At 36.5% G+C, this 11447-nt stretch overlaps 2 protein-coding genes and 1 non-coding gene across 8 annotated transcripts; all 3 read left to right on the top strand.

The window, feature by feature from the left end:
- The first annotated feature begins 1200 nt into the window (after positions 1–1200).
- Positions 1201–3905, top strand: LOC103931604 (vacuolar protein sorting-associated protein 55 homolog). 3 transcript variants are annotated; one of them, XM_048591614.1, is made up of 5 exons: positions 1201–1342; positions 2096–2228; positions 2344–2383; positions 3233–3239; positions 3435–3905. In XM_048591614.1, the coding sequence occupies exons 2-5, from the start codon at positions 2130–2132 to the stop codon at positions 3628–3630; spliced, it is 342 nt and encodes a 113-aa protein (XP_048447571.1). In that variant the 5' UTR covers positions 1201–1342; positions 2096–2129; the 3' UTR covers positions 3631–3905. The 3 variants fall into 3 exon arrangements, with proteins under 3 accessions (XP_048447571.1, XP_009339399.1, XP_009339400.1); XM_009341124.3 differs by having other exon boundaries at positions 3233–3314; XM_009341125.3 differs by having other exon boundaries at positions 1997–2228; positions 3233–3314.
- A 1173-nt stretch (positions 3906–5078) lies between these two features.
- On the top strand, positions 5079–10836 carry LOC103961096 (eukaryotic translation initiation factor 3 subunit B). Of its 4 annotated transcripts, none has more exons than XM_048591556.1 (3): positions 5079–5502; positions 6230–6373; positions 10389–10836. In XM_048591556.1, exons 1-3 carry the CDS (start codon positions 5146–5148, stop codon positions 10563–10565), a joined length of 678 nt encoding a protein of 225 aa, XP_048447513.1. In that variant the 5' UTR covers positions 5079–5145; the 3' UTR covers positions 10566–10836. The 4 variants fall into 4 exon arrangements, 3 of the variants coding, with proteins under 3 accessions (XP_048447513.1, XP_048447514.1, XP_009371884.2); XM_048591557.1 differs by lacking the exon at positions 10389–10836 and adding an exon at positions 6825–7107; XM_009373609.3 differs by lacking the exon at positions 10389–10836 and adding an exon at positions 7558–7901 and having other exon boundaries at positions 5081–5502.
- LOC125480629 lies at positions 9104–9206 on the top strand. Its single transcript, XR_007260966.1, has one exon. It is a non-coding gene; the product is annotated as a U6 spliceosomal RNA (small nuclear RNA).
- Positions 10837–11447: the final 611 nt, after the last annotated feature.

Genomic DNA, 11447 nt, shown 5'->3' with positions numbered 1-11447 from the left:
TTGATGGTTAGGGTTCGAGCAGAGGGCCTCAGAGAGAGAAGAAAAATTGGGTCTCGGGTTTGCGAAATCATTGGACAACGGAATATGGCATTGTCTCCAGGGTCGGGGGAGATTCTGGTCTCGCGGGACTTGGGGACGGGTCGGCTGTGGACCGCCAACGACGAGGGTTGGGGTGCAGGAGAAGGAGGAAGAAGAGGGTGGGGGTTAGGAGAGAAATGGTGGAGGAGGTGGTGGTGTGGAGAGGAATGGTGGAGGTGTTGCGGGTTGCAGAGGAGAGATGGAAGGGAGGGAGGTGCGGGTTGGGGGTTGCGGGTTGCAGAGGAGAGATGGAAGGGAGGGAGGTACGGGTTGCAGAGGAAGGGAGGGAGGGGAATGAGATGGGGAGGGGAATGTCACGTCATCAATTAACGGGAGAGTTTGACTAACGGATTTATGAAACTGTCCTAAAATTTACACTTTAGGTAAGAAAAAAAACTTGATGTATTAAAGGTTGAAAATCACGAAACATGAGGTAGTAAACTGAGATTTTTTTTTTTTTATTAATTTACCTAAGTACCACAAAATATAATTTTATCCTAGTAAGCTTTTCGATTCACGCCAAACGAAGGTATTATATGTTCACACATATATATATATATATATATATTCACAACCATAAGAAAGAAGAAAACAACTCTTGGTACAGAGCAAAAATGAAGCACTAACGGATTCCCACGCACCAAACTCTGAGAACAAACAAAAACAGAACCAAATTATATAGCAGCATGCAAGTAACGAAGGAACAAAGAAAAAAGAATCCAAAATTTGAAAAAAGCGCATAAACAAACTGGGAAACTCACCACAAAACGATAAATAAACTACTTTTAAGTGTGATTTTATAATATTAGTTTGCAAAAGAAAATGAACAAATAAATAAACAACTCCAAACTCCCAAGTTTACAACTCACACTGCTTGATTTGATGCGCAGCAGTGACGAGAAAACCTATTCAGGACAGGGAAAGGTGCAGTGTGTGAACGTTCCTAATGATTTGCAAAAATTGAAAGTAAATAAAATAAATAGATAGAGCACAAAGGCGGAAAGGGGAGAGAGGTTAGGTGAAAATTGGGATCACGTGCCGGGATCAGGAGATTCAGGACTTGTTGTTGAAGTCCGATTGCAGAGTTCTGAATTGTGGAGGTCCGATCCGTTTCCTGTTCGGGTAATCTTTCTTTATTGTTTTAGAGCTGAGCTCAGCTGCTGACTCCGGACGGACTCCGAATCACCAACCAACCGTTTTCGCCGGCAGTGTGGTCGGAATCGGATGGCTGAGCTCGATTGATTTGATTGAAGTAACAACTAAGGTTAATTCTTCAACCTTCCTTGGTGATTGCATTTTTGTTGAAGAATTGTCATTAATTATGGATAAATGGATATTTTTGGATTAATTTAGGATTTAAGTGGATGGAATGATACCTTAGTGGGAGTTGGAACCCTAACACTGCTCTGATGATAGACATTTATGAACAGATTAGATTGGTTTTCTATTTTTACTTATTAATTTAGGGTTTCTATCTTTTTGTGTTTGATTTGAGGGTGAGGGTTCCATTTCCTAATTTCCAATCCTATGAATTGCTGTAAGAAAGTCTCTGTTTTTCCTACATGCATTGCATTGTTCCCAACTTCAGAACACTGAGATGTCTAGTTCCGACTCCTTAGCTGCGCATTACTGTATTTGTATATCGTGGTCATGGATTCGTTGATTGTGCACACGGAGCATAACGCATTGACACATGAACCAACACTTTGTGTATGTGTATGTGTGAAATAGGCACTCGACGCAGTTTTAGCTGTAGTTTCTGCGGAATGGTTAATCTGTATTGTAGACTTTGCAATGATTTTCAATTGTACAACACTTTTTGTAAGTAATAAGTCATGATAGTTGTGAAAGAATTCAAGAAATCACAAGCAAGAGAAATAACATCGCCCCACACATGTGCCTATATGCCATGCTTCAGGGTGGTTCCATGGTTCACTCTACGCTTATGGACTAACATTCAGAGATTGAAGTTGATGTATGGGGAATGAGCATATATTTAAGCACATCATGATTTCAGGTGTTCCCCATCTGCGCACTAAGGCAAGTACTTGATGGCTGACTTACCAGGCTATATGCGTGCCTGCTTGCACACTGGAAAACTTGCCGCCCTGGCAATTTTGGTCTCTGGAGGGATTGTATTGCAAATTTTGGTGGGTAGTGCTTCTTATTGTCAGTTATGCTCAATTCATATGTAATTAGTAAGCTTTTCTCTGTTGTAAGTTGATGGTCATACTAGGTTCTCATCTATCACGGCTTTTGATGCAGGCGTGTGCTTTGTACAATAATTGGTGGCCAATGCTAACTGGTAGGTTCTGAACTGTTGTTTTCCTTCGTAAACTTGCTATGTGATGCCTTTTCTTTTGGCCAAATAAGCTGTTATGTTATGCTACGTGTTAATGTGCTTGTAAGATGATAGGTATGCCAGTACTCAAAAGATTTCAATTTTTGATTATCTAGCTCCTTTAAGAAAGAATCTTTAAGGGTAATGATATTCTATTCCCTTTATTTTAATTCCCATAACTCAAATGAATAAATAGATCTGAATACATTTTACTTTTTTGCTTTCTTTTTTGTTGAAGTTTCTTGTATCTCTTTGCTTCATGGTTTCAGAATTATTTTCATATTTGTCTTTGACCTGATTAGAAACAAGAGCCTTTGGGCCTTCGGTCAGGTGGTAAAAGGATAGTGATATGGTTTGATGGTGACTTTAAATGACATCTAGGATAGCAACAACATGTACGGACATAGGTTCAGGAATAAATCAGGGTTGGATATCTCTGCTGTCTTGTATTTATGGTATTGGTTTTGGTGATATTCCACACCCCCCTAATGCTTATATTCGATTGATGGTTAAAGGTGATTAGTAATTCTTCTATACAGGTGAATGCTTTCACTAGAAATAATTGCTTTCCAATAACTAAAATGTGCGGATAATGGAATTCCACGATCATATCGTCCCCTTATTTGCTGGTGTCAAAGTCTGTTATATTTTCATCATTGGCCTGTTCAACTTAACATTTTTTAATTATCAAAACAAGATAAATATTACATTTTTAAGGAATCTTCCCTCGAGAGAACATCCTCTATATAGGTTTCAATGATTTGAATGAAAACATGCATGCTGATGGTGTGGTCATCTTACGATGTTTTGCAGTAATAATGTATGTGCTTCTTCCCTTGCCATTGCTGTTCTTTGTGGGATCCGATTTTTCTATATTTTCACAATCTGAAAATGGGTTTGTCTTTCTCCCCTGAACTTGCTTACTGAAATAACTATTCGTTTAAAGCCTAAAGCTGCATCAACATTATTCGTGTTCTTACTCCCTTCGCTTATTAAATACTGTATGATGAAACAGCTGGGTAAATGCAACCAAGTTCTTGACCGGAGCTTCAGCTATTGGAAGCATTGCAATCCCTGCTATCTTAAAACACGCTGGTGTAATTGGTTGGGGGGCCCTGGCTATGGAGCTCTCATCCTTTTTCGTATTTGTACTGGCAATAATGTGTTACATTCGGACGAGTGATGATGATGACAGCTACAGTTCGATCTGAGGTATGCCTCTCCTGCGGTCCTGCCAGATTTCTGTAAAGACGCGTTATTTTCCCATAAGATGTTTCTATTTCTTGGTGAACATTGCCTCCAATATCAGCTTGTTATATATTCCAAAACTGCTTTCCCCTTTACGTTTTTTCCTGTTCGAGTGTAATTCTTTATCCATATAATTGAGTGTGTATTGTGTTTAATACGTTTTAACATCTCATTGTATCGTTTCCCATCAGAATTGTGTATCCTTGTACCTTTAGTGTAGTTGATGGTTTGGTCGTCACATTATGGTCTCCGTTGGTGAGATAAGTTTCGGGTTGAGCTCATATGAATGCATTTGATATGCTTTGTGGCCACCCTTATTTAGTGGATTGGTTTTGCATTTAACGAAAAATCATATTTTTACATTAAAAAGTCAATTCTGGTATTATTCATTTTACCCTTTATTTTGTCCTTATCATTAAAACTCAAAGTTTTCAAGTTTTTTTCATTAATTTTCCTTAAAAAAAAAATGAAAACTGAAAGTAGTTCCCAAACGAGTTTTGAGTTTTAGTTTTCAAAAAATGTGATAAAAATGAAAATTGAAAACGAAATGATTATCAAAAGGCCTCACAGAAAAACAAAAATCACTTACAATAGTATGTTGTTGAACTGAAACATCATGCCGCAATGGACCTGTTTTATGTACATACATAGTCCATAAAAGTAAACAATACCGAAGCGCCAAGGGGTGGGCTCGGTACATCAAAAACCGAACTAAAAAAGTTTGATTGAAAACCAAATTGAGACTAAAAACACAAACGAAACCGAAAACTATTGGTTCGGTTTCAGTTTTGATAGTTCAAAGTTCAAACATCAAACCAAACCAAATATAAATCAATATTTTTTTATATATTTATGTTGTGTATTCATTTTTCAAAGTCCACCTTGAAATTAAACATTAGTCTAATTTCAATTTAAAGTTAGATAAACTCAACTATAGGCTTAATTATGTTTTGAACAAACGATATTATCTATATTAAAGGAGAATGCTAAACCTCACAATATGCTAGCAATAATGTGGTTCAAATTTGCTTTCGACAAAAATAACTTAAAATCTCTCACTAACAAATGAAGAGAAAAATCTTATTTCTTATATATTTTCTAGCTTAAAAATATAAAGATTTTTTTTTTTTTACAAAAACACAAAAACCAAAGTGGACTAAAAGCCAAATTCATCTTTGTTGGAAAAGGAAAACATTTTAGAAATATGATTTAATTAGTGATTTTATATAATTTAATTAAGATTTTGATATGATTTGATTTGGTTAGGTTTCTTTGTCTTGTAAATAAATGATTTATTTCCTAATGTTACTCATTTGTAATCTTATAAATATATCTGTAAAGAAACATAAAATATTAAAATTATTATTCGAGTTTGAAAGATTATTAAAAAAATTCTTCTATTTGTCTTAAACCCTTTACTTTCAGTTATTTTGCGAGGCAGAAAACGCTCTATTCGTAGAAAGTGAGAAGTGAAAAGCATGACAATGGACACCGCCACCATGGGAGAGCAAGAGCAGCTGCGCCTCCAACTCTCCGCCCTCCACTTAAACACTCCGCCTCCTCCGCCGCCTCTTTACCAAAACTTGTATGAGTCTGGTGACCAACAAGTCTTCTACAACGACGACGGCTTGCTGTTCGACATCGGGTTCGGAAACGTGATTGTCGTCGATAACCTTCCAATTGTTGATGCCAGGATGGCCGAGAAGCTCGAAAGCGAAATCCGACTAGCGTTTAGTGAAGTTGGTGTGATTAAACACGATGGGGTTTCCGTGCCTCTGAATCCCCAAACCCACGCAAGCTTGGGTCGTTGTTTTATAGAGTTTAATTCTCGTCAGGTAGTATTTATGTTCTGTGTTGAATTGGGAATTTCATGCTTTTATTTTCATGCTGCCGAACTTGAATTTGATTAGGTTTACAGTAGTTAAAATGAAATCAAATGAGTATGAGTGGTGATAAATGTGTTCAACCGTTTGATTTGAAGCAGAAATATTAAATCATGTCTATTGGATTGGATGCAATAATTTTGAAATGAGGTAGAGCCCTGCTAGAGCATTGAATCATACACTTCATCGAAACTCCGCATTCCACCATGGAAACCATGGGAAAAGATTTCATTTTTCGGTTCAATGTTGTCGCTTTTTACCTCATAGTGTAGATGGAGTGAAACGAAAGAGTTTCCGGGAAATGTTGGAATGGCGAATAGAGTTCCTTTTTTGGCTTCCTTTTGGTCTTCAATTTTCTTTGGAGTTGAAGGCGCCGTTGTATTGACGCCTCTCTTTTCTGTTTTGGCTAAGGATTTGTATGTATTCCAGGGGATCACTTGCCGGCTATGTCCTTTTTATTCGATTTGTAGCATATTAATTTGATCTAGGCGTTTCTCAACTGTATAGGTTTAGAATGCTATCATCCAAGTGTTAGATATTTTAGAGAGTAAAGCGTGGGCAGTGGTGAATATAGGTGGTTTGCTGATATACAAGGCGTGCATTAATTGTTGTGTATTTCTCATCCGCTCATCGATATGCATTTCTTTGGCATCTCATCTTTTCATGTTTCCCTTTGCAGGAAGCGGAACTTGCTAGGGAGAAGAGAGATGGATACAACTTCCATACACATACACTATCAGTAAGCCTGTATGATGACTTGGACAGGTTCGTTGATATCCTTGATGAGGGGACTATTCCAGAAACTTATCCAGCCGCTTGTATGGTAATTTTTCGTAACCTCACTGTGCCTGTCAACTATCATTTTTATTTTATTTCTATGTTTTCAGTTGCTTCTTGTTGTACGGTATATTTTCTATCGATTCAACTTTTCTATATGCATTTAGCAAGCAGGATATTTTCGTCATTATTTATCATAATTGTATTGAACATTATCTAATATCTATGTCAAATTCTGTTTATTTCAAATGCATATTGAGATGAATTGTAACCTTATGGGAAGAAATTATAACTAAGGAAGAGAAGCCAGACGCTATGACTATAAGCGTTTGAGTTGAAATTTTGCCATTTTGAATTTCTTAATGTAACGAAGTCGATCAGTTTCTTTCTTTCATTTCTGAAGTTTTAATTTCAAGTTCTTTATTTCTGAGAGCTCTTAACAGTCATTTAGTTGAGAATAGTATATACAATGAACTATATAACTGGAAAACTTGAAGGCAATAAATGAAAAGCTTGATGATAGGAACAGTAGTATTTTGGTCCAAGAAAAGGCTTTGTTTGGCTTGTGATTATTGGAGACTACTTAAGACTCAGGCCATGTCACTAAAGTCTGTTGTCCGCATCGTGAGCATCCCACTCGTGCTATAAAAAAGTACATCATGGTGAAATTGCAGATTATAGCTGTGGTATTACACAGCTAATGCGTTTCACATTCCAATTTTGGTGAATTGTTATGATTCCTGCTCGTAATCTCAATTGGTTTTCATGATAATTGTGTCTTGATACCTTGTGGTGTTTAATCTAATGGAGAAAACATTTATGGATGGTGGAATAACTGCAACCGGTTGATGTTTACCAACGCACGCTTATTGCGTAGGTTAGTGTTCGTTACTTTCTTAATGATTCAGAAGGTCTCATCACAGTCTCGTACGATCATTTTCATGTTACGTTTGGGGTTAGGACCATGAAGTATCGACATTAAGTTATTAAGAAATGGGGATTTTCTATTGCCATGATATCAATTACAGTACTTTATTCCTCTTATGTTCTTGAGTTGGCATTCATACTGTAGTTAGTAATGTATGCGTTGCATCATTGGACGCTTATTTTTCAGCATGATTTTATAATAACTGAATAGCACTGCAGAATCTGTTAGACAATGTAAGTTTGCCGCACCATCGGGTATTTATTTTTCGTTTTTGTTAAAAATAAACTAAATCTTTTCTGCAGTCCTCAAGGTATACGGGGCCATCCCCGTTGCTTAGTCCCTTGAAAGAGGAAGAAGTACCCGAAGAAGCCGATCGAGTAAACCGCGGCAGAGAAGCAAGAGAGCAGAAGGAGCAAGATTTCGGGGAAGTCATGGCATCAATTGGAATGATGAGTATTAGAGGGGAAAGCATGGAATGAAGACTGGAAGTGTACATGCACATTTTGAAGTGAATTTCCTGTGCTGAGTGCTCTAAATTTTCATCCCATATTTCTCACCCAACAGCTTTGTAACAATTATTATTATTACAAGTTTATCCGGCGTAAAATTACTTTCAATGAAATAAGATATCTTTCAAACAAAGATAGAGGACATCTCCGATGGAGAGGAATAAATGTCCAAAAACCAAAAAATAGTTTGATCCGTTCAAAAACTCATCTCTAACCGAAGGTTAGGCTATAATTCTATGGAGCTCATTATGCCGTTATTTGGCCAAAAGGGCATCAAGCTGGCTAAATATAGCTCCCATCTTAGTCTTTTTTTTAAGGCTCAGTTTTTCAGTTGCAATAATTGATTATTTAATGGCTAGATTTGAAAACATTAAAGGTAGTTTGATTAAATTAACTAATAAATTTAAAGTATAAACTTAAAACTACGTTCGGTTGGTGATAGTACATGAGTACGGTCTGACACCGTTCATTTAAAAATAATATTTTGTAGGACTATAATTCTGAAGAGTGTTATATTTAGTACTTTCGGTTGGAAATGACCTAAGGCCTACTTACTTAGCTGAAGCTAATTTGCAACGATCAATTTGTGGATAAGTTAATGTTTGAATAATGCTCTAATACATCAAGCATACACATCGAAATCAAAAATAGAAAGAGTAAAGAGTAGTCTGATTTATGATATTAATAGACACGTTAATCAGTGAAACGTAGATGTCTCTGTATTATAATGGTCGCATAGTAGGAGGGGATACTAGGTGAACAGATGGCTAAGGACTCAGAGATCTGCAACACGTTGGAAATCTATTTGGTGTTGATTGTCCATAATCTATTTCCACTTATTTAAGAGCGAGAAAAACGAGACGTTTTAGAGCATTTTTCAGAAAGATGTCAAATTGTCCAAATCAGCAATAACGGTAACAAAAGACAACATTAATGTTTTCCAATCGAGAAGTCAAATCTGATGTGGTATGACATGGATTGACATCTCTTCCCCTTACTGCTAAATTTGACAGCACCTTCAGATTTTTTTAATTAATTATTAAATGTTTTTTATTGATTTTTTATTAGTTTAAAACATTATCCTTTTTTTTCTTTTCATTCCCAATACAAAGAAAGTACATGAATTATTATTTTATATTTAAAATTTAACGTATCGGTTAGAGAAAAAAAATTTAAAAAATATCAAAATATCATGTAAGTCTTCAAATTTAAATTTTAGATTTAAAATTTGACATCTCATTTAGAAATGGTATTAGAAACAGCGCTGAGGTACACTCCCACATCGTCCAGACGAGGATTCAGAGTACGCTTTATATAGGATTTGCCTGCAGGTAAGCTCGTCCCTTCGGGGACATCCGATAAAATTGGAACGATACAGAGAAGATTAGCATGGCCCCTGCGCAAGGATGACACGCATAAATCGAGAAATGGTCCAAATTTTTTTTTGAATCCGTCCAATCAAACGGTTTCAATCTCCTTCGTTTCGCTGCATTCAAGGTAATTTCAGTTCTTAAAAACAAAATTTTCAAAGATTTCTGGGATTCTTTTTGCTTCTTCGCTGTTAAATTACTAAACTCGAAGTTAATTTTGTTCAAACACCAAGTATTGTTCTTCAATTTGTTCTTACAAGAAAGCATATGAGAACGTGGCACACTACCTGTTCGATGAAATGTGTCTGAGAATCTGTCAATCTGATGTATTTTTGTCGGAGCGTAAAAATTCGGCTCTTCCGATCCTTAAACAAGTAATCTTGTAACCATGTCCAATGGAGGAGTAATTTTCGATTGCTTTGCTCGACTGTAGCTCCGCTTCCCCATGTTTTCATGGGTTGTTTTGTTGAACTTTAGCTTACTTGTTTCTCTGGTTAATTTTGATTTGGTTCTTAATGTTTTAGTTGGCAACCAGCACTGCATCTTTCTGCAAAGATGGAGAGGAGTGAAGGGCAAAATTTTCGCGTCCGAAATTTAGAGAAGTCAGATAAAAGCAAGGGTTTCATACAACTGTTGCAACAGCTAACTGTTTGTGATTCTGTATCTGACAAGGAGTTTGCAGATAGGTTCGGAGAGATTAGCTCCCTCGGAGATGACCATGTTATCTGTGTTTCACGTTCCAATTTTGGTGAATTGTTATGATTCCTGCTTGTAATCTCAAGTGGTTTTCATGATAATAGTGTCTTGATACCTTGTGGTGTTTAATCTAATGGAGGAAACATTTATGGATGGTGGAATAACTGCAACCGGTTGATGTTTACCAACGCACACTTATTGCGTAGGTTAGTGTTCGTTACTTTCTAAATGATTCAGAAGGTCTCATCACAGTCTCGTACGATCATTTTCATGTTGCGTTTGGGTTAGGACCATGAAGTATCGACACTAAGTTATTAAGAAATGGAGATTTTCTATTGCCATGATATCAATTTCAGTACTTTATTCCTCTTATGTTCTTGAGTTGGCATTCATAATGTAGTTAGTAATGTATGCGTTGCATCGTTGGACGCTTATTTTTCAGCATGATTTTGTAATGACTGAACAGCACTGCAGAATCTGTTAGACAATGTAAGTTTGCCGGACCATCGGGTATTTATTTTTCGTTTTTGTTAAAAATAAACTGAATCTATTCTGCAGTCCTCAAGGTATACGGGGCCATCCCCGTTGCTTAGTCCCTTGAAAGAGGAAGAAGTACCCGAAGAAGCCGATCGAGTAAACCACGGCAGAGAAGCAAGAGAGCAGAAGGAGCAAGATTTCGGGGAAGTCATGGCATCAATTGGAATGATGAGTATTAGAGGGGAAAGCATGGAATGAAGACCGGAAGTGTACATGCACATTTTGAAGTGAATTTCCAGTGCTGAGTGCTCTAAATTTTCATCCCATATTTCTCACCCAACAGCTTTGTAACAATTATTATTATTACAAGTTTGTCCGGCATAAAATTACTTTCAATGAAATAAGATCTCTTTCAAACAAAGATAAAGGACATCTCCGATGGAGAGGAATAAATGTCCAAAAACCAAAAAATAGTTTGATCTGTTCAAAAATTCATCTCTAACCGAAGGTTAGGCTATAATTCTATGGAGCTCATTAGGCCGTTATTTGGCCAAAAGGGCATCAAGCTGGCCAAATGTAGCTCCCATCTTAGCCTTTTTTTTTTAGGCTCAGCTCTTTGGTTGTAATAATTGATTATTCAACGGCTAGTTTTGAAAACATTAAAGGTAGTTTGATTAAATTAACTAATAAATTTAAAGTATAAATTTAAAACTACGTTCGGTTGGAGATGGTACATGAGTACGGTTTGACATCATTCATTTAAAAATAATATTTTACAAAGCTATTATATTTAGTACTTTCAGTTAGAAATGACCTAAGGCCTACTTACTTAGCTGAAGCTAACTTACAACGATCAATTTGTGGATAAGTTAATGTTTGAATAATGCTCTAATACATCAAGCATACACATCGAAATCAAAAATAGAAAGAGTAAAGAATAGTCTGCTTTATGATATTAATAGACACGTTAATCGGTGAATCGTAGATGTCTCTGTATTATAATGGTCGCATAGTAGGAGGGGATACTAGGTGAATAGATGGCTAAGGACTGAGAGATCTGCAACACGTTGGAAATCTATTTGGTGTTGATTGTCCATAATCTATTTCCACTTGTTTAAGGAAAGTTTTAACGAAAAGTTC

The sequence above is a fragment of a genome, unplaced genomic scaffold (assembly GCF_019419815.1).
Source record: "Pyrus x bretschneideri cultivar Hongxiangsu unplaced genomic scaffold, Pyrus_bretschneideri_v1 Contig34, whole genome shotgun sequence".
NCBI classification, from domain to species: Eukaryota; Viridiplantae; Streptophyta; class Magnoliopsida; order Rosales; family Rosaceae; genus Pyrus; species Pyrus x bretschneideri.
The sequence above is the reverse complement of the archived record's forward strand: the minus strand, read 5'-3'. Positions and strand labels throughout refer to the sequence as shown.

What these genes read in the sequence shown, in the direction of transcription:
- LOC103931604 (XM_009341124.3), top strand. Translation starts at nt 2,130, where the DNA reads ATGGCTGACTTACCAGGCTATATGCGTGCCTGCTTGCACACTGGAAAA. An exon ending in GGATTGTATTGCAAATTTTG is followed by an intron (nt 2,229 to 2,343) that starts GTGGGTAGTGCT and finishes CTTTTGATGCAG; the next exon opens with GCGTGTGCTTTGTACAATAA. An exon ending in TTGGTGGCCAATGCTAACTG is followed by an intron (nt 2,384 to 3,232) that starts GTAGGTTCTGAA and finishes GATGTTTTGCAG; the next exon opens with TAATAATGTATGTGCTTCTT.
- LOC103961096 (XM_048591556.1), top strand. Translation starts at nt 5,146, where the DNA reads ATGACAATGGACACCGCCACCATGGGAGAGCAAGAGCAGCTGCGCCTC. An exon ending in TAGAGTTTAATTCTCGTCAG is followed by an intron (nt 5,503 to 6,229) that starts GTAGTATTTATG and finishes TTCCCTTTGCAG; the next exon opens with GAAGCGGAACTTGCTAGGGA. An exon ending in CTTATCCAGCCGCTTGTATG is followed by an intron (nt 6,374 to 10,388) that starts GTAATTTTTCGT and finishes TCTATTCTGCAG; the next exon opens with TCCTCAAGGTATACGGGGCC.